Below are 23,653 nucleotides of genomic sequence, written 5' to 3'. Positions count from 1 at the left end.
TTATTATTTTGTATATATTTATCTTTACGAACTCAATGTTAATATTATTTTAGAATAACAAAAAAAAGAATTTTTTGGTGGCCGGTGTTAGAGATAGCGCCATGATATATTAGTAAAATAATGTTTAGCAACAAAATAAATAAAAAAACATCTGCATTGAGTAATATATTTTTAGTGTTAGTGGTAGTGTTAATAATGTGTCAATAAATTACATTCTTTTTTCTAACAGTGTGTTTCTTTATTTATAACTTCAAAATTACAAAACTGGCAGGGATGAAACAGCACCTATTAATACATGAATATCGATACAGAAAACATTATTAAACTTTGAGTTTTATTGGAATTTCTGTAATTATTTTGTCACAACATTAAACGAAGAATTGCAAGAGTTTACAACGGCTAAAAATATAAGTTTTTTTTGTTTCATTTAAAAATACAACTGCTTTACTGTTGAACAACTTGAAGTTGTTGACGTGAAGTAGTCATCCATCGTGGTACTGACGACTTTTTTTTTTACTTCCCATGAGCTTTTTTTTCCCTTTATTACACCGCTAAAGCAACCTCTTACTGTTTATAAATTACTCAGTCACCTCAGTGTGTCATGGCAGCAGTCTCTGTCCTCCCTATCTTACCCCTACCAGAGGGTTTTCCCAACAGGGGTCCCCCAAGCCTGATAGAGACATGCCGACCGCCTCTTCCAGACAGCCAACGTGCCCCTCTGCCAGAGGGCTGCCCTCCCCGGTCCTAACCTACACACTCCAGACATCAACCTAACACAGTTTCTTTGGACTTCTTCTTCTGCCTTATTGAAACAAAAGTTAGGCAAGTCAAATTAATTATATTCATAAAATAAAATTGTATCCACCTTAGAAGTGGGTACAGACATGATTTTATTTTAATACAAATATTATATATTTGTATTTCACAGTTCTATGTAAACTATTTATTTATTAGTTATTGATAATATGCAATAATATTTTATATTCTTCAACAGTAGAATATTCTGTATGTTCTACTGAAATCAAGTTTAAATAATTTTCCTATTTGTATAAGCCCAGTAATGGACTAAGAGCAATATACTAACTACTTAATTGTAATAAAGGAAATATAAAAGAATTATAACATTACCGGTGTCATGAGAAGGTAATTTACAATGATTAACAAAAGGAGGACCTTGTCTTATAGTTGATGAACTGGGACTAGATAATGATGGAGTTGAACTTGTATACCAATTATTTTTATTATAACCTGCAAACATAAGATAACTGATATAAATTCTTCAACATAAAGAAACTCAAGACAATATCACCTTTGTTTTAAATTTATCAATGAACTACATATATCATCTCAAAAGTAGATAATAGGCTAAAACATTCTGGAAAACCAACTCTTCTCATCCATTACATACATAGTATGTAATATGTTTATCAACACACACACACACGTGTGTGCATGCACACATGCACACACGCGCACATGCGCACACACACACATATATATATATATATATATATACACACACACACACACAAAACCAGCTAACAACTAAAATTGTCACAAAAAATATCTAGCACATGAACCAACAAAATAATAAGCAACCAAATAATAAATAAAAAAACATCTGCATTGGGTAATATATTTTTAGCTGTTGGTGGTTGCTAGCTTCAACATGATGTAGAAAATTAAATCCATCTTATAAGCAAAATTATCACATGCTTGTGTGTTGTAATTGATGTCTTACAATGATGGCCAGCTAGAGCATGTGATGATATATGTTTATCTTCTTTTATCTTCTCATACATGCTGAGCTTCTCTTTTTTTAAGGGTGAAAAATGCAGTCACATTATCACCCGAAATAAAATAACAAAAAAAAACACAAAAAAACCAACTAGGCTAGAAACTAAAATATTAAAAAAAACTAAAACTTATTAGATAACACAGATAAAATATCACTAAATACTTAAAACTGGCAACATAGTCTGAATCTTAACAATAAGATGTAAAAATAAAACATAAATAGAATTAAAGTTCAAGAGTGTTTTAAAATACATAAACGAATAAACAAAAATTAATGTTTTACCTAAAAACAGTATAAAATTTTATGCAAAAAAAGAAATACATTGTACAAAATATGAACAACCAGTCTAAAACTTCCCGATCAGTGCCCAGGATTCTGCAAATGTTTCTGGGCAACTTAATTATGATGTAAGGCCGCATAATATATGCAATCCACGAGGATGTGGCCCACAGTCAAACGGCAGTTCATTGTACACACAGTGGTGTGTTTTCTTCTGACATCAGGTATGTATGAGTGGCTCTGGATTGTCCTATCCACAATCAGCAGAGAACAACTTCCTCCCGGAAAAGTTTCCTGCATGAAAAGTTACATAGCAATACAACATCTTTAGTGTCTGAGTTTAATATCCACTGTAGCAGTCTAGTCACTTTTTTTGAAGAGTGTGTTTTACACAATTAATAAAATTGGCTGTAGTAACATAACTGGTGAAGGAAAGTTGACTACATGCATCTTTAGCAGTGGAATCTGCACATTCATTACCCAGAATTTCCACGTGGCTAGGGATGTAGCAGAAACTCATTTGTGTGTTGTGATTGTTCAATACAGCAATTTTCGGTAACGTAACGTGCTGAGCTAATGTGTTCCTCTACATGTATAGAGATCCCACTACACATGCCATGTTGGTTGGGTGACTCGTACTACAGCTGCTGCTCATACTGCAAGCTGTTTTGTTTTTTGTCACCACCTTCAACTGGCTGGATTTTATGAAGCCATAGTAACAAACAAAAATTTAAGTGCTGAGCAGATTCACAACTTTCAGGTGGTCTTTTCACTAAGTGTTCAGTGTGCCACTTGACAGCAGTCTGCAGTTCAATGGGGCAAATCAGCCACTTGATAGCCTAGTGTTCATTCAGTTGCTTAGTGGATAACACTGTGTACGGTAATGGGTGTAATAGCAGCTCTAATGCTTGCAATGGCAATTTGCTTTTCTGTCTGCTTACAAGATCTATTATATTCAGGCCGCTTGCACCCTATTATATTATATTATACTCTACTATATTATACTAAATATAGTATAGTATAGTATACTATATTATACTCTACTACAAGATCAATTATATTCAGGCCGCTTGCACTCTTTCCAGCCAGTTAGACAAGGGTCTGCTTCAATTTAACACTTGGGAAATGTTTGTTTCACAAATCTGGAATCAATCTCTCTTCTTCCATTGATCCTCATAAAATTATTTTTTTTTAATATTCCTGCACTCGTTTACTCATTTTCTTGCAAACCATTCTTCATTCACGAAAGAGAATCTAAAATAATTTTCATTATGAACATTTTATTTCTTTCACTGAACATACATTACACCATTTTCTTGAATTTAAACATAGATCTCAATATTATAAAATTTTCACACATTTTAAAGATTCATAAAAAGAGTTGTAATTTTAAAAACGATCATAAAACTTTACTGACATTGAGCTAGTATAATGCAAATGCCTGTCAAGTGCAACAGACAGAAATTATTTATTTCTGGTTCAATTTTGCAATTAAAATTTATTCGTGTAATTTTGTATTGTATTCTTAAAGACTGCATTAACCATGTACCACTTATTGGTATACCTTTTTAAGAAATTAAGTTTTTTAAAAAAATATCTAGTTACAACATTCTGCTCTAGTTTATAAAAAACTAGACACTATCACTAGAAGCGGTTTTTGAGAAATATTAATTTCATTAAATCTATTAAACAATCAGCATGTAAAAATATTTTAATCTAATAGATTTTAATGGGACTTTAAATTACGAAAGAATGTTGGAGACTGTATACCAATTTCTTTTATTAAATGTAAACGATTAAATTTTATTATACAATTTTACTTTTATTAACTAACCTTTTAAATTATTAGAAGGTGCAGCTAAAACTTCTATTAGTAAAACTGAATCTTTTGGATGCCATAATAAATTATAAACATCATTAGCTGTCATATCAGACCCTTCTATTCTTGTTCCATTCACAGCGAGTATTTGATCTCCTGGCATAAAAGCACCACATCTTTAAACAAAAAAAAAATAAATAAATAAAATAGTTATAAAAAATGTATACTGACCCTATAAAATGAATTACAGAGAAATTGATAGTTTTATTTTTTCTTTGGGGAAATAAAATATGACTTTTTTTACAAATATATATCTTCAAGAAATAATATATAATTAAATTCTCAACTATTTTAAATAACTATTATTTAAATAATAAAGAAATATACTACAAAATTTAATAAAATATTAAAAATAACTAGTTTAGAATTAGAATCATCACACACATTATCAATAAAATTATTAAATTTTAGTATAATTGTAATCAATTGATAATCACTCATAATAAAGGTAATTGCTTTTATTTGGATTTGGTTTGTAGATTGTACAAACCGTTCTTTGATGGTTGGGTTTCAATTAACCACATGTCTCAGGTATGGTGGGTTTGACGCTGTACAAGACCACATGTCATGAATAAGAGATGCGGCTGCCTATGAGCCCCGAATCCAGAAAGCTGCATGGGATATCTGAAGACTACCGGAATATTCATAAGAAATAAGTCAATTGGTTTAAGGTGTGTGTGTGTGTGCATGCACGCACGCAGGCATGTGAACTGCTCTCCTAGGATAAAAAAAATCTTTCTGACACAATATGCTAAATAGTTTTTATAGATATTGTATTAAATATAATTTAGTGATAAATCTTCATAAGTCTAAAATAGTTTTTAAAAATTGAGGGAAATCTGGAAAAGCATGAAACAATTCTTCTCATATACTTAACAATTATGTTTTTAAAAACAAATATTTTTTTTTTACAATACAAAACCTACATGTGAAAAATAGAAATAATGGTACAACACAGAAGTCCTAAAAAAATTGAAAAAACCATCTATACAAACTAAGTAAAAAGAACATTTAATTCTGCAGAAAATATGCTTAGAGAAAAAATAAGACTGTTTAACATGAGATAAATCAGAATATGTATAGATAAATTAAGAAATTATTAATTTATAAAGTAGATGTAATATACAATACTAATATAGTAGTACACGTTGTAATAACTATTATCAATAATAAATAAAACTAAAGTATACTTACTGCTTGTCTTTTTAAAAAAATTCTACATTAGCACACTACTAGGATGCTAAACTACAAATTCATTAACATTGAAAACTATTTAACTTAAATAAAGAGTATAAATTATTAATTTTTTTAACTATAAATAAAATTTTTAAAAAGATTTATTATTCTCTAAATTTACTATTCTGATTACTTACCTTTACACAGTGTAATGATTAATAAGCAAATTCCCAGTAAAATTTAAATTTTTTTAATACTTTTATATATAATCGCATAAACAATTAAAATAATTAGCAACTTATTAGTGTAATGTAACTACTTGTAAATGTGTAGTCTTGAATAAACTCAGGCCAACCATTCCTCAGATGTGTGGTTAATTGAAACCCTACAATCAAAGAACACTGGTATCCATGATGTAGTATTCAAATCTGAATAAAAGCAACGACTTTTATTGGGATTTGAACCTAAGAACTTCGACTTCGAAATCAGCTGATTTAAATCAGTGAGTTTACCACTAGACCAACCCTGTGAGTTACAATATTTTATTTTTACATAATAATAAAAAATTAAATAAAATATTTTTATTTTTGTAATTAAAAAAAAAACAAACAAAAAAAACATTAAACAGGAATATGTTGCATAATGTTCATATTTTTTAATTATTATTTCCTTAAGTATTTGTCATGAAAACAGATTATGATAATAAAATTACACCTTACATCACAGCATTCTTGCTGTAAAACCTTAAAATAATAAATAGAACCTTTTTTAGAAGTAAGATGAACTTCAACTCATAAGTTAAATTAAAAGCTTATGTTATAAGAAAATATATTAAAAAATAAAAATTAAATTTCTCACCTTTCAGCAATACTTCCTACTTTGACGTGTCCAATCACGAGAGAATTGTGTCGTGTCGATACAAGCGTTAAACCAAGACTATGAGGTCGAGTTGTATTTACTTCAACTAGAAGGGTACCATGGGATGTACGAAGATGATCCATATTACTCACATTGTATTCAATTGTTAATGTAGATACTGGACCTCCAGAGTCTCTTAATATTGTCTGAGCTTCAGCCAGTGTTACTGAATGTAATGGATGACCATCTACACACAGTAATCTATCACCCACTTTGATTGTACCTTCTCTAAAAAAGAAAGATATGTAATTTTAATGAAATAATATGAAATTCTGCAAGAATTTATGTCTGTGTATATGTGTGTGTTTTTTCTCCTTTTTTTCATACTTACTACTGTAAGCCCTTTTATAATGACTTGAGTATAATTCTTAAGAGAATAAATTAAAGTACACTAGCAGAGGTTAATGTAATGGTATGACTCACATAATTTTAAGACTGAAAATTATCTCTTTTTAAGAATCTCTCTTTATAAACTTAACTTTCTAACAGAATGCTTTCAAATATTGAAAAGGTATGATTATCTATAATATTCAGTGGTTTTTGAGTTACTTTGAAAGGTAGAAAATTGCTCATGTGATGAAAGTCTGATCGTTTCAAAAATGGCTGAAAACATTCATAAAAATTAATGAAAATCTTTGAAGTAACTCATGCCTGAGTATATGAATGATAGCAAACAAGGTAAAGATACACAAAGGATGTCGACACAAGTTTTATATAAAAGTTTGATGAGCACAAAAATGGAGTAAAGAGGCCTTATGGTGGAATGAAACTAAAGATAAAAGGGCATTTATTTTGACATTTAAAAATAAATGAAAGCACTTAATTGAAGAATTAGATAATTCAGTACGGTCCAGAAACTAAGCAACAATTCATGCATTGGAAGATTATCGAATCACTGGAGATAAAAAGCACAAATATCATCATCATACTTTTCTTATCCCATTATTGGATAAAGCTACAAATCATGGATCTTCACTTAACCCTATTTCTCTACCATTACTCCTAAAAACCTTCCTCCTTCACTATTCTTTTTTCAGAACTACTTTTATCTTATGGTCTTGGCAAAAAAATTATTAAAAAGTTAATAAAAAATTAAAGATAAAAATCACCAAACTTGTAAAAAATATGAGAAATGGATTTTCCATCAAGATAACACATTTGCACACTGCATTTTTAAACAATTTTGTTAAAAATCATATCTCAATTTCTACCCAGGAATATCCATCTTATTCACTAAATATAGCAGTTGCATAACTTCTGTTTATTTGAAAAGCTTGCTAAAAGAAATCTATTTTTGATTCATAGAAGATGTAAACCCAGGACTTCAAAAAATGAAAAACCTGAATGTAATGAAGAATAAATTGAAGGAAATAAAGTTTAAAATGTTTCAAAATATATTTTTATAGGCTCAGATATTCATTTAATTTGTTTTGATGATTAGGTAATGATGTGTTTAAATAATGAGTTCAATGATGCTGTATTCAGAATTAAGAATTTTTATAGTTGATATGTAGGCAGGTGGGTAACTAATAATGAATTGACTGAGACTGAAAAATAACTAACAGTAAATTTTACAAGAAAGATGCGTAAGAAAAGGAGATAACCTTTGAATAATATCAGATCCAAACTTTTTTTGTATTATATAGAGGAACCAATGGTTGTATATATATATATATATATATATATATATATATATACACACACAATATTTTTATAAAAATTATTTAAGTAGTACATCATGTTCTTAATTGATTGATGATATTTTTATAAATGTAAAATAAACAAATAAATTAAGAACATGATGTACTATATAAAATTATAAATAATTTTTATAAAAATATTGTACATATTTTAGAAAAAAATATGAGTGCTTAAGACCGCACAGCTGAAGTGAAAGCTTGTATGAGATCACAATCGTTTCGAATTAATATATATTACAAGTAGCACATAATATTTACATTCAATAGCCACTTTAACCTTTGATCCGTAGAAGCTATTTGATGCACAATTTGAATGTGTGTTTTCCATGATTATCCCCTGTTTGTAGTAAATTTCCACACTGAAATTGTGGATTTACTGCAAAATATGTAGTAAAACACGTGTTTGAGATGCCCCCACAATTACAACAAAGAAGTTGGCTATTGAACCTCCACGTCTCTTTTCACGGGTTTATTCGAATACATTAAAGAACGGCTACTTTCAAAGATGAATGTGTGTTCACATGTTGAAACAGTTGATTTACTAAAAAATTCATAGTAAAACATAAGTTTCAACTGCAAACAGCATGATTAATTTTAAATTTATGATGACGATCTAGGTCATCATTACATTCAGCGATGTGTGTATATCACTGATCATTATTTAATATATTCAATAATCATTATTTACAACTCAAACTTCAAAATTATTGTTGGTTTTTATAATCTAGCAGCTACTCAATTAATGCTGTAAATTTATAATGATGTTCTGCATCAATCAGTCATCATTACTCTCAGCGAAAGCGGGTGTTGTGGATTTAAAATTTTTTATAGTTGTGATAGCTAATTATTGACAGCTGATGTTATTTTATTTGTATTTTACATAAGAAGCAGGATTTCTCAGACATATCTTTCATTGCATTTTTAACTCGATTTTGAAAGGCTTAACTCAAAGGGATGCTTTGCAATCACCTAGAACAATAGGTCTTAATCCCATGCGTCTAACAGCCACCGTTCTCGAGATAATAGTGCGAGCGAAATTTGCCCCCACAGAATTGCAGGACCAAAATATTTCATATAAAGTAATTTTTTAACAATAAACAGCAATCTTTACCGACAATATATTCAAGGTTAATGCATATAAATTTGGTGTTGAAAATCTTCACATATGTTATCCAAACTCAATCAAAAAATATTGCAATATGTTACCCTTACACTGAATTTAAACAATTATAATTTTTTTATTATTATGAGAGATAGAGAGAGAGAATTATTGTGAATACCGGCAGTTTTTTCTCCCACCTCCCATCCTCTGCTACTACATGTTAAACTATACACTCATATATGGGTATATATATTCTTGCTCTATGCCTTTTTCTCTTATATATATATATATATATACTTAGCATCTTGCGTTATGTTACAGATTTTGATTACGAGTCAGCGATTTTTTTCCCGTGTTCCTATGCAATTCATATGTACAAAAAATTCTGACACAACTCACCTAAAGAAGTTTTCACTTCAATAAAAAAACAAAATATATTTCTCTTTTCTTTTTTTTTAATTCACTGTATATGCTTAAAGTTTGTATGTGAAAATATGGAATGGAAATTTTGTAGCTTATGAAAAATTACACGACTGGGCTTTAACTCATTCCCGACTTAGCTTTCAATCTGGGATGAAAGGCTGATTTGCCTCTACTTTACAATGCAAAAATAATAACATAAAAAAAGATTACATTACTAAAGACTAGATATCTATTGAAAATCAATATTATCCATTAGATTTGACAATATCATCAAAAAATAACTTGTTATAGTTTGATTACTAGTGCGGTAACTATATAGGTGATAATGCTGAAACAAATCAATTTTATAAAATACATAGCAACTGAAATTATTATAATATAAAAGAAAATTAATGTAAATTTAATATATAAAAATACAATTAATAATTAATTTACAGCATTAAAAAGGGCAAATACATAAAACTAATTTATATAATCCTTTAAATTACAATATTAAATATATAATTTTTTTAAAAGCATTAACTTGTTCATAGCATTATAAAAAAATAAAAATAAAATAAAACAACAAATCATACTTTATTTATAAAGAGCAGGTGTTTATAAATAGAACACAAAAAACAAAATTGTAAAAAAAAATATTACACATGAGTACAAATTATAAAGTCATTTCAAAATTTTATTTTTGAAAGAAAAACAATAAACGCTAACAACGCTAACAAATGTAATACTTCTATAAAATAAAAATTGAAAATATTTGTAATACTATAAATAAAAATTCAATTATAAGAATCATATTAGGAAAAAACATACATATTGAAGAATAAATAACGTAATTGTAAGAGATTAGTAAATTTAAAAGCTTTTTATTAAGAAAAAAATATATATAAATAGCAATGAAAATATAATTAAGAACAGTAAAAATGTGAAAAATTGCATTAGGGAAATAAAAAAAATATCTAAAGCAGTGTTTCATTGTATTTCAACAAATTATTCTGATACTAATATTACAGCAAAATAATTAATTTCAATGATTGATAGAGTAAACATACTTTTATTGTTTTAATTTAAAAAAAGGATACCTAATCTTTTTTATATAAAAAATATCAAAGAAATATTAATTTGTAATGAAATATATAATATTGTAATATATGTATTGTATATATTGTAATGAAATATATTAATTTGTGATGATTTACCTATCAGCTGGTCCATTAGGTCGAACTTGTGTAATAATAAGTGGAGAATTATGTTCAGGATTTGATTGAATTCCTCCTCTTAATGTTATCCCTAGACTTCCAGTCGCATCCCTTTCTATACAAACATGTGCAAGTTTACAGGTAACGCTTACATTGTCTTCTTGACCTAATTAAATGAAATTACAACAAAATTTATAACTCAATAATAACATTTTATATTTTAAGTATATTCACTTAGTTGTATGCTTAAAATGGATTAAATAAAAGAGCTTTAACTTTTGCAATTCATCTCAAGAACTTCAAAATTTTAAAACTTCATTAATTAGCAGAATTTTTCTATAGTATGATATTTCATATTCAAAGACATGAACTGCTGCTCATTCCATGAATATATTTTTTATAAACTGGATATACACAGTGAATTAATACTTTGACTGCTGAGTATATTGCTGGCTACACGTCTAAGAGTATTCAATAGTGCACTCAGTATATCACTAATGACACTCCAATGTTTAAGTTAGTTCCTTATACATTAATAGCAAGTATGTTAATTGCTAGTTTTTACATAATTTTAAAAAGTAGATATTCTTTAACTATCCTTTTTGCCTTAATTTTTTTATAGGGTGTAATATTTAAAAATTGAAGTTTCATTATTTTTTTTACCAGAAAATTAAAAAAAAAACATATATATTACTTGTATTTGTTGATTAAATAATAGATTATGTTAAGGATAAAAAAAATCCACCATTTTTTTTTTAATCAGTAATCTTTTACTGATTAAAACTTGAGAAAATCATGCAAATCATATCTTTTTCTGTTTTTATAAATAATGCAATCACCTAAATTGCATTAACTTTCATTTCTTGAAGAGTCTAGGGATTAAAATCCGCTGGTTACAAAAAAAAAATAAATAATAAGCTAACTATAAAAACTTTCAAGATGATTATTCTAAAAAAAAATATTCCTGCTGTACAACATCATCTGATCCCATTTTTATGGGAAACAATATGGTTAGTTGGAAATTTCTCATGCATCAATGCATGGACTTAGTCTGGTTTAGCTAATTAGTAGTAGTGTAGCTTTTATGGTATTATATAAAAGTTATTAAAGTTTTCCAAACGTTTAGGGTTAAACAAACTTTCCCTGATGTCTTCCAGAGTTTCCTTACTCAAGAATATAAGACTTCGGTTACATTTAACTTTACAAACAGAACTGGGCTCTTCAGATCTTTTGGTTAATTGGAATTTTTTTTGTTTATTGTTAACCGGAAACTCCTGTTGAAATATGTTTTGGCATGAAATAAAAGATTTAGTAGCAGAATGATGTTTTACTTAAGAATTCATTTTTCCATGTTAAAAAAAAATCTGTGTCTTGGTGGCTCCTTTATGCAATGCAATGACAAATGACAGTTTGGCATGTGAGTAATATCACACCTAGCCCTGTACAGGTTTATCAAACCATTCCCTTTTCTTCTAATCCCTTAATTATATTACTGCAGTTATCTTCCTATTATTAATTATAGTAATTTTCAGCTCCTATAAGTATAAGTCCAATGAGTATAGTACTGGCTGTCACCTTGGTAGGGCACGGAAGTCTTATTGTGCTCTTACATATATCACAGCTGCTGCAGAACAAAACATAATGTTACTCATCCACTGATCCCATTTGCCTTGATAACATTGTTTCATCTGCAATATATCTTGGTGGAACTTTTCTTCTTGTTTATTGCTGATGTCACCCAAGTTTAATGGGGAAAAGTAAAAATATAATGTAAAAAATGAATTTTCAAAGACATTCTGCAGCTTAGATTTTTGTAGTTCACTAAGAGTTCATTTTTTTTTTTATAGCCATTTTGTTACCAAGAAAACCAGTAGCGACATCACTGAATGACTTTTATGCTGCTAGTTCTTTAGGATTCAGTTTGCTGTTATATGTATTTTCACGAATTAATTTCCTTTTTTGTGGCTGGATGAATATTCCCTCTTTTAATTTGGCTTATTTAATTGTGAAAAAACCTCAGCTAAATATTTAAAGCCATCTGCATCTTTATCTAATACTTTTACAAAGTTCTTCATCAGGCTTAGTTTTATGTGTGGAGGTGGTAAAATAATATCATCTGTTTCAAGAAGGGCAATATTGACAACATTTTCCTTTGCTGGAGTAAACTGATTTCTTTTTGTACAGACTTTAATTGTGTAGTGTTTATCTGTAGCCCGACTATCCCGCAAACATAAGTAACAACTATATTTTGTAAAGCCACTCTGGAGACTCATCATCATAAATCAGCCGATTTCGAAGTCCTAAGGTTCAAATCCTAGTAAAGGCAGTTATTTTTATACGGATTTGAATACTAGGTCATAACTGATGTTCTTTGTTGGTTGGGTTTCAATTAACCACACATCTAAGGAATGGTTGACCTGAGACTGCACAAGACTACACTTCATTTACATTCATACATATCATCTACATTCATCCTCGAAGTAATACCTAACAGTGGTTCCGGAAAAACAGAAAAAGAAAAGACCAAGAAGAAGCACTTTCAGGTCAGTAATGATTCCCCATAAGTGTTCATTTTATGTAATAGTAATAGTGTTTATCATTATATGTAATAGTGTTCATTATATGTAATATTATATGTAATAGCTTTTAAAATGTTTGACATACTTTAATATGTTTCTTTCATTCCTACAGCATGTGTCACCAGTATAGAAGAAAACTTATTTGAGTTATGCAACAACATTGTTGTTTTGATACATACTAGTCACAAATTAGATCGCTCAGCTCTGCTTGTGTGATGAGGTGAAATTCAGTATTTGATTTTTCTGGAATGTAATTAATATCTATTGAAATTGAGGATTCATCGGTTAAACCTTTTGGGGAATCAGAAATTTCTTTCCAAGAAGTTAGAGCAATTGGAATTGCTAAATCAACACCATAGTACTGGTCTGATAGCTGCACAAACATTTGGGTATGCGATACTGCTTTTATTGTTTGAATTGAAACCAGTAACCTTTATTAAGCAAAAATAGCAGTCATCACAATGGTTACTAGGTTCTCACCAAATCATAGGTATGCCAAAAGGCAAATGTTCTCTTTTTCCTTTTAACCACCGGGTTAGTTTAATGTAGCAATTGATGTATGCTAAATTGTGGAGCCCAGGATTTATCTTGGTATTCTAAGGATCAGTCAAAATTATGTTTGTAAACAATTTTCAGCAGATTCGATACTGGTTTTCGTTGACTTTTCGTGGTGATTTCTTTCTCCGCAAACATAACCAAAAATATTTGGGGAATTTTTACAAGCCTGATTTTTATTCATTGTAAAATTCAAAATGTTTAATGAATGAAAGGAAACTGAAATTTTACACAAATACTTACTTAATTATAAAAATAATTATTTTGATTTTAAAATACTTCATAAAATTATTTCACCATGGAGTGCAATAAAACATAGCACGAAACACACACAACTTAACAAATCTTGATGTTCAAGAAAATAATACCAAAAGTTGTTCTGTCATAAAAATGTTTCACTAAATTTATGGCATCAGTTTATAATGCGTGTATGATAAAACCACTACTATAACTAAAGTAACAGCAAGTCATACAAAGAGCTGTACTCATACAGAAGAAAATTTCATCACGTTGAATTACTCATTACTTGACTCACTGAAATATTTATAAATGTCTGGCTTGACATGAAATATCATTCGACTGTTATGTATCAAAGTATAGGTCTACAGCATGCACAATATAAATCTGATGTGAATAAGTAAACATACAGCTAGTAACAATAAGCTAAGTTACTAGCTAATTTAGCTAGTAATACAGATAAACAATAAGCTAGTACAGAAGTACTAGCTTATTTGTATTGTTTGTTTCATGAATAATGGAACAAATAAATTTAACGGGTTGTAACTTAAGAACGTTACATAATGTGTTGTTTCAGAATACATATTCAGATTCAGGATATAAAATATTGTATAGAACACCTACTCCCTTTTCATTTTCAAATTTTATGTTGACGAGTGTAATACAGGATTATTTTTTAGAGGAGACAGACCAAGTTTGGGTTGCATTATAGGCACTGTCATACTGGGTGCAACCAACTCTGTCATACTGCAGTCACCAGCTGATTTATTCTGTATGGCAAAAGAGCTCTGCAAATAAGAAGCCAACAATAAGGATCTGATCTGATCTTGGATCATTCATTACATGAACTGGGGGAGCCCAAATTTAGCCTTTGGAGGTATTAAGTAGAATCTAATACCTACAGAGTCAGATTGAACACAAAATGATCAAGGCAGAGCAAAGCTTGTCTGGGTTGAAAGTACAACCGTCCTACAAGCCCTGAGATAAAAGATCTTGATGAAATCGCAGTTTGTCACGGAAAATGTTTTGATACCACTTGATTGTCCAGAGTTAATGGCAATCTGGTAATTCTTAATCACAGGCTATGTAAATTCAATTCTCTGTAAAAGACAATGTTTTTGGGTAAAACCAATTTTTTTAATCGGTAAACGCTACTCATAAAATAAAATAGCTACTAGAAAATGTACAACTAATAATAACAGCAGAGGTAAAAATAATGAGGCTTAGAGAGATTGCCAACCTCAAAACCCTTAATTAGTTTTAGCTTCTTAACAAATTCTTTTCAGGAAATGTATTGAAAAAAAAGCTTAATAAACAAATTTAATATATTTTATATGTTACCATAATTAGATTGAGACCACTCATCAACTGGAAGAATAGCATTTTCATTTTCTTTATAGTCTACATGACCATATTCTTCTGATTTATTTGTAACAGCCATTTTTTGATTATCACTATTATTAGTTCGATCTCCAAGACCTGGGCAAAGTGCTTTATCAATACTCCCTGAAATCATAATAATATACATATTTAATTATAATTTTTTTACAATAAATTTTATTTTAATTCAGTTACATCATATGTTCAAATTATTGAATTCATTTACTGGTAAATAATAATGTTTATTCCTTAAATTTAATTCAATAAACTATATAAAATTTAATCTTTCTAGTGAAGATTTTACAAAAAGATTCAACTGTCATGGTTAAACATTAAAATTAAATTTTTCTTAGAATTTCAATCTGTATAAGAGAAAACATGATAATAGATGATCACAATTTAATTTTTAATTAGCTTCAAATACTTGTCATTAATCGTTAATAAATGACAAAAGGATACAGTGAAACTACTTCCAGTATTACAATTGATTTTAGGAACATTATAAACATTGCTATAACCATATTACTTGACAATTTTTAATTTCTAAGATTATACTTCTTCTAGCTGCACTGTAATTATTAAATCATCAAGAGGTAAGAGAGCATTTTTCCACTATATCACTTAAAAAAAAAAATCACAATTTATAGGGCACCATTAATTACATCATCAGAATATGTCTTTTTCAGCTAAACAGTGGGTTTTTTTACTCAAAATAAATAATCAGAAAACTATAGAAGAAACAAAACACTACCTGAAAAATATTACAAAAATTACAAGTAATCATAACCATACTACAGTAATACAACCTTATGGAAGAGTTTTTACTTTTGTTGCATGTTTAATTGAGAAAAAACTTCAATGCAGCAGAGAATATTCAATGCCTTCAAATTGATGTGGATGCACGAAAACAAGTCATCCATTAAATGGCTGTACAACAATTTTGAAGAGTCAGGGAATTGGCAGATGCAGCCAAAAGTGGTTGACAAAAAATGCTAACACCAGAAAAGTTGATCGACGTGCCTCCAAAAAGTTGATCACCAGAAAAGTTGATCGAAAGCTGCATATTCTGTTAGTCCAGAGAAGTCTGTGTGATGCCTATCTGGCCAGTCTGGTCTCTCTGTTGGGCAGTACCTAAATGGCATTATTTAAAGATTGGCAAATATTTAAAGATGCATCCATACAGAATTTGTGTTGTTCACAAGTTGTTACCTGCAGACACTGGAAAATGTGTAGCTTTCTTTCCATGGTTCATGTCATCTGTAACGCCAGATTGCGAAGAACTACGAGGTGCGACAATAAAGTAATGAGACTGATGTGAAAAAAATGTTGCTTACCGTTTTAGTCATGTTTAGTCTCCTTCAAAGTAGTTCCCCTCTGATTGCACACACTTATTCCAGCGCTACTGCCATTGATGGTAACATTTCTGGAACTCATCTTCTGTAATATCCTCAAAGACCCTAGTCACAGCTTTTTGGACATCTTGTGTTGTTTGAAAATGGTGTCCCTTGACCGCCATTTTGACTCTTGGAAATAGAAAAAAGTCGCACGGAGCGATATCTGGTGAATAAGGTGGCTGTGGTAGTACTGAAATTTGTTTTGAGGTTAAAAATTGCTGTACTGACAGAGCAGTATGGGATGGCGCATTATCGTGATGCAGAATCCAATTATCAGCAATGTCGGCACGGACACGAAGAACTCGTTTACGAAGTCTTTCTAGTTTCTTTGTAGAAATATTGGTTAACTGTTGTCCAGGAGGCACCCACTCTTTATGAACAATTCCCTGGGAATCGAAGAAGCACACAATCATGCATTTCACTTATGACCTTGACGTGCGAGTTTTTTTGGTCTGGGTGATCCCTTTGAGCACCATCGCAAACTTTGGCGTTTTGTCTCTGGATCGTATTGAAAAAACCAACCTTCATCCCCAGTGATAACACGGCTCAACAAATCTGGATTGATTTCCGTTTGCTCTAACAGATCGGCTGCCACATTTTTCCGTGTTTCTCGATGTTGTGTGAGATTGGGGACCATTTTTGCACAAATCTTTCTCGTACCAAGATCTTCAGTTAATATTAGACGAACCGTTTCTCGATCGATGTTGAGTTCTTCTGCAATCATTTTCACGGATAATCTTCGATCAGATCGTACGATTTCACGCACCCTGGTCAAGTAGACATCTGTCCGTGAGGTTGATGGTCGTCCACTGGGGTCTTCATCTTCAACATTCGTTCTGCCTTCGCTAAAAATTTTATGCCACCGAAAAACTTGAGCTCTTGACATAACCTCCTCTCCAAAAGCCTTCTGAAGCTTACCGTAAGTTGTCGTCGCGTTTTCACCCGATTTAACGCAAAAAGAAATGGCATACTTTTGCGCAATATTTTGCGGTTTCATTTCTGTGACGAGAGACACAAACACATGTTCACTTATTACAGCACAACTCACGACTGAGCAGTTGCATCAATCTGCCGCTTGGACTAGAAGTTGCTTATAGACCAAGGTCAAAGATGGTGTGCCTATGCAACCTGCAAGGTTACCACATCTTGCAAAGAAAAATCAGCCTCATTATGTTATTTGTTGCACCTCGTATATGACTCGTTTTGATCTGACAAGGCATAGTTCCACCTTGATGGATACATGAATGCACAGAATTCATGCATTTGGTGTACAGAAAATCCAAATCAGCTGTGTGTGTAATGTCACGTAGACGAATCTTCATGACAACCTTTCAAGGCACAGTGAACAGTGAGCGCTACACACATCCCAACCCTATAGGGGAAGACACTCGCCTAGTGATGTTCCGGTCGCCACACCACCCCCCTGTTCCTATCCCTGTTGGGCTTAAATGGGAGTCGTCTATCACTCTCTGACTTTTTACATCTCATAGTAATAAGTAATAACCCTGGCCTTGTTTGGTTGCTGCCGATGTAAATGCCTCGGTGATTTATTAACTCAGCTTTACCCTTCGTTGTAGGCCTCGTCCAGACATCTTGAATGTCCTAGCGCTACAAACAGATAGTGCAACAATTGGTAAACATTATTCCTGTACACCGGCTAGGTACACAGTCAACAACGCTATGAGTTTCTTGGGTCAGTGTTTTCATGGACAAGTGATTTCAAAGGGGTTGTGGCCCCCTCGGTCTCATGATTTATCCCCTCCTGATTTTTTCTTGTGGGGATACCTTAAGGATGCCCAAAAACTCATCCTCACACCATACCCAAACTGCAGAGCAAAATTGAACGCTGTATCACCACAATTTCTCAAAAAACGTTATAAGATGTGTTTAAGAGCATGCAACGTCATATTTAATTATTTGAATCGCATAATGGAGGTCACTTTCAACAACTAATTGTAACTTACTTTCTGTAACTGTAACTATATAACACTCTATATTTAATTTTTTTAGAAAATTTTAACTTTACTAAGGATCAGAGTGTTATAAACATTGGAACACCTCAAAAGAACAAACCCCAAAAGATTATGCCATACTAAAGAACACCAACAAAAATTATCTTTAATCGGATTCATAACTGGATAAGATTTAATCATTGAATTTTTATTAAATCAATTTTTTTTTTTTTAGATTAAATGATATTTTTAACTTCCCTCAAATTACAAAATGCTGACCGGTTTATGCAGCAATTGCTATTAATATTGGTTGTTTTTAATTTGATTATCCACAAGGGTCTTTCACTTTTCACTGATTATTTCATTCTTTCTATCTTTGTGATTTAAATATGTTGGTAAAATACATATCCGAGATCATAATTATAAAAAACAGATACAAGTATAAACAGCAATATATATGTACAATTTTTACATCATTTACAAATAAAGAATATACAAATTAAATAAACTCAAATATTTTCTATATATTATTATTATATAAAATTTATTCAAAGAAGGACTACAGTAAATAGTTATTGAAACGAATAGAAAAATGTTCAAAAACAGTTTACAAAAAATCTAAGTTTACATTTTACAAAATCGTATTTTGTTAATGATATTCTATTTTTTCTTGTTTTATAATTTTTTTCAATAACTGTTTGGCAGAGCTCTTTGCATTTAATATGATACTTAAGCTTTTAGAGCTGAAAAAACATTTCAATAAGCTTCATGAGATTAAGGAAATGTTTTTAACAACTTTTTTTGGTCTAGAAACATTGAGTTTTGTAAAACCCATGATAACTAAAATGTTAGCCTTTCATTGTATTTTCCCTTTATAGCTATGGTGCTTTAGCAACAATACAGCTGTAGCCAGAAAAGTAAAAATATTGTTTAATTTAATTTTGATGATCACTAATTCAAATTTGTCCCTTACACAAAAACATTTAGTTTAAAATATTTTTGTTATAAAATATTAATTTAATAACTTATACCTACACGGTTACTACAAATGATTTTTAAAGTAAACTTGAATAACTCATGTTTAATAACATTCAGATACATGAAAAAAGCATCGATACAAACAAAACCTTAAAAATTTTCAGTGGTTGGTAAAAATAATTTTTTGTGTAATTATTGATTTTATCACTAGGCCAATAGGAAAGAAAACGGGCTACCAGCAAACATAAGGAGGCTCTTTGTGTACTAGATTTTCACATCTACCTGTCTGTTATCACTGTGCAATGTAATTCTTGCAGGATGTTTGATGCAAATGTACTCAGTGGGCCTGTATCTGTAAGCAGTATTCAGACTTTAAAACATGGGATGCATCTGCGAGCAAAAGTCAACCAGTAAACAAGGCAACTGTGAAGCATGTAGATAAAGTCCACAGAAATCCAAACTCTATCGAGAGATTGATTGAGTGAACTGACCGTGAACGATATTAAACATTTGTGTTGGCATCCAGGTTCTCTCAGACTTTACAACAAGAGACGATTCTTTCTGGAGTTTTGTCAAACAGTATGTATTATATCAGCCACTAACACTTGCCAGGATCGTCGTACTTGCACCAGAGGCCATTGCATTAGTGGATAAATGTTACACTGTATAGCAGGATGTGAACTAAATGTAATACAAAACTTTTCCCTTTTTATTGATGCTACTTTCTTGTATCTGAATATTATTAAACATGAATTATTTAAGTCTGTAATCAGAAAGATCATTTATAATTTGCATTTTTAATCATTTAACAGAAACAACAGGTTGAGAGTTCCTGAAATTTAAAATATATACAGTGGAAAAAAGTTTGAAAATCCTTTTTGTTATTTTAAAAAGAACATTTAAAGATAATTTAAAAAAAATTAATACTGAACTCTTAAGGTTTTAAAACTCATACATAAAATTTACTAAAGGGTCTTGCAAATAAATAAAGAAAAAACAATAATAATAATTAAACATAAAACTGCGATAAAACAAATAGAAACACTCAAAGAATGTGCAGAAAAAGTGGGACTACAAATTTTGTTTGAAAAAACAGCGTATTCATCTGCTCCATAATAAAAATCCCAAATTTAAACACAAAATATGTAGTAATAAATAAAGTCCCTCACTTTAAATTCCTTGGAGAATTTATTACACAGAACAGCTCTGAGAAACCAAGTCAATTGGACCGTCTGTAGAAGGTTAGGAAAGCTCTAGGTTTAGTGGAAAATCTCAACAACAAGAAATCCCTCTCACGCCAAACGAAAATCTGGCATTACAACACAGTTATTAAACCCGTAGCATTATATGTTAGTGAAACATTGCCCTATTAAATAGAAAAACCGAAGTAGAAGAAATAAAGAAACAGGAAAGTAAGATTATAAGGAAAATATTGGGGCCGAGACAAACTGAAGAAGGATACAGATTACAACCGAACAAAATTGTTGAAACATACTCTAACACTGAAACTGATATAAGGAAAAGACGAATGAAATCCTTCGGACACCTTTGCAGGCTGCCGGAAAACCGACCGACCAAAAGAATAATTGTGTACTTAACATTTGATGAAGTTGTAATCCCCTGGCTTGCAGAAACATGAAAAGATTTAGAACATGCTGGAGGGGATCATAGACAGAAACACATACAGAAACAAAATAGATAGATGGGAAGTAAAAACCAGAAGCGCCGAAACCTAAACAACATCGTCCGAAATGGTCTGAAGAATGGAAGAAGGCCTTTTTCGAAAGAACGAAAGAATTTTGGAGGGAAAAGAAGAAATACCAGGCGAAAGAAATATGAATCATGAATGCTTAACCTTCCATTGGGGAAGTTCTCGATTTATAATAATAATAATTAAACATAAATGGGTAATATTTTTGTAATAGTTTACTTTTGAATAAAAAATTTAATTAATCTAAATGAAAAATGATATAAGAAGTTTAGTAAATAGTACAAATTAAAAAAAAAAGTTTTAATTAACGGTTCTAAAAATCAATGTGGAATAATATCATAACTCTATTGTTAATAATCATCATTGATACTATAAGACTACAGAGAACGTAGTCCTAGTTAAAAACAATTAGTGTTTAATAAATTTATGGTTAACTTCTACACAGAAACAAGTTTAGTTTATATACACACAAAGCAAGATTACACAGAAAGTGAAAATATCTTCCTTCTCAGATCAATTAAATTTTTTTAACTGGTAAATAATTACATTTACAGACATTTTTAAATGTTGTAACATTCACGTCAGTAAAACCACCAATAATCTTACAAAAAACAACATTCACTATAATAAAGCTCTCTTATAATAAATACATTGACCTAATGGATAGTACATGGATCATTAAAATATAACAAGAGTCTATCTTCAATTAAGTAACTGTTATAATTTATTAATACAGTATGCACTTTCTGTAATGAATTATTCCTATCTGTTAAAAAAGTATTATTTATTTATACTACTTAATATTAAAGTTTAGTCTTACATTTTTCAAAATACTATCACATATCTGTAAACATGAAAGATTCTCCTTGAAAATAATCATCCAGTGTAATTTTAAAATGAAAAACTTTGACACCTAACACAAAAAATAATTATGTAGTTGGGATTATAAAAAAACTACCATTGTTTTAGAATATTGCATAAAAAAGGTGGAACATTTTAGTAAACCAACACTTAATAAAAAATTTTAGAACAGTATCAAAGCAGAGGAAAAGCTAAAATTTCCTGGACTTTATTAGACAATCAGATGCAACGAATTAATTGTTTAATTAAATATTCAGAAGACGTTAAAAGAATTAAATCGACTCTTATAGTATACTTTTTAAAAGTGTTATTATATATCAGGATTTCAGTTAGCTATCTGAAGCTCTCCAGAGATTATGAAGAAGCTTAGCATACAGCAAAGCCTAGCTCAGACAGAGGTAAAGTTTTTTTACAACTTTTGCTTTGAAAAAAATGTTCTGTAGTCAATCTACAACCTATTTTTATAGTGGATAATGTATTCTAATTAATGGATGAATTCCTCTTTTAGAACTTTGCACGCGCGCGCGTGCACACACACAAGCTGACTTGTATAGTTAGAACCTGGACTCTCAGGGCCTAGTTAAACCCCGGAGCCAACTCACGGCCCAATGGGAAATACCCCAGGGCCACAGAGCTCGCTTCAGTTGTTATTCCTGTCTACCCAGAGGGCTCCGCACCTCTTGGGCCTCGTGGTAGTTAGAATAATACTGATAAATAACAATTAACGCATTCATACTTTATAGAAACCTGAAAAAGAAACTAAATTACAAAAGACAAAACATTAGTAACTATGGTAACTGAAGTGCACACACATCTTTGACAAGGAAATATTCATAACGTAATCCTTTGCCTTGGCAGCAGAATTACAATTATGAAGTTAAAGGATTAATACTTATTTCCCTTAATGAATATCTTTAATTCAAAACTTCACCCCCCTTGGTGGTAAAGAAATAATGAATATTTTAAAAATCTTTACCATCAAGGGAGGTAGGGCCTCATTCTATGGCTTTGGACCATTCAGTTCAAACCCAGGTCACACAGTAATAGAGACTTGCAGTTCATTAATTCAATTTATTATAGTTTGTGCTTCAATTGGCAAATCTCCAGTAGTAAATATATATATGTTCGAGATGAAATATATCTAACAATTTTATCAGTTATGCCAAGAAACATGGATAAAAATTTGGTTACGATTGATATAGTAGTTTTTTTTGTTTATCCCAAACAAAAACCCCGTTTTCTTATAATTTGATTTTGTTTCTGTATTGCATAATAAAAAATTAATTAGTTAATTTTAAAATACTGCTCTTTTGATCCCTTTTTGAAAAATTTTATTAAACATTGCTTTTTTGTGATTTTCTCAAAAACAAACTTTTATATATAAAAATTGAATATAAAGTTTACTATCTTTTTATTTAGCTTTAATTTAGTTCAATGTAAAAATAATAATATATTGTAAAAAACCAATATAATGAAATTCTAAAAGTTACATTGACATTTTTTTATGTTCCCTTAACTTTTGATCTATTTAAAGT

General features: G+C 30.2%; 1 protein-coding gene across 3 annotated transcripts in view; it reads right to left on the bottom strand.

Moving 5' to 3' along the window:
* Grip (Glutamate receptor interacting protein) overlaps nt 1–23,653 on the bottom strand; it is a 91,433-nt gene that overhangs the window by 49,438 nt on the left and 18,342 nt on the right. For all 3 annotated transcript variants that reach the window (XM_075379626.1, XM_075379628.1, XM_075379627.1), the window contains exons 3-7: nt 15,184–15,348; nt 10,472–10,637; nt 5,991–6,278; nt 3,912–4,072; nt 1,129–1,248 (exon numbers count right to left, since the gene is read on the bottom strand). In XM_075379626.1, the coding sequence (XP_075235741.1) occupies nt 1,129–1,248; nt 3,912–4,072; nt 5,991–6,278; nt 10,472–10,637; nt 15,184–15,348 (900 nt within the window). The remainder of the gene's footprint in view (nt 1–1,128; nt 1,249–3,911; nt 4,073–5,990; nt 6,279–10,471; nt 10,638–15,183; nt 15,349–23,653) is intronic.

This window comes from Lycorma delicatula, chromosome 12 (genome assembly GCF_047948215.1).
Source record: "Lycorma delicatula isolate Av1 chromosome 12, ASM4794821v1, whole genome shotgun sequence".
Classification (NCBI taxonomy): Eukaryota; Metazoa; Arthropoda; class Insecta; order Hemiptera; family Fulgoridae; genus Lycorma; species Lycorma delicatula.
Note: the sequence above shows the minus strand (reverse complement) of the source record. Positions and strands in the feature narration are given on the sequence as shown.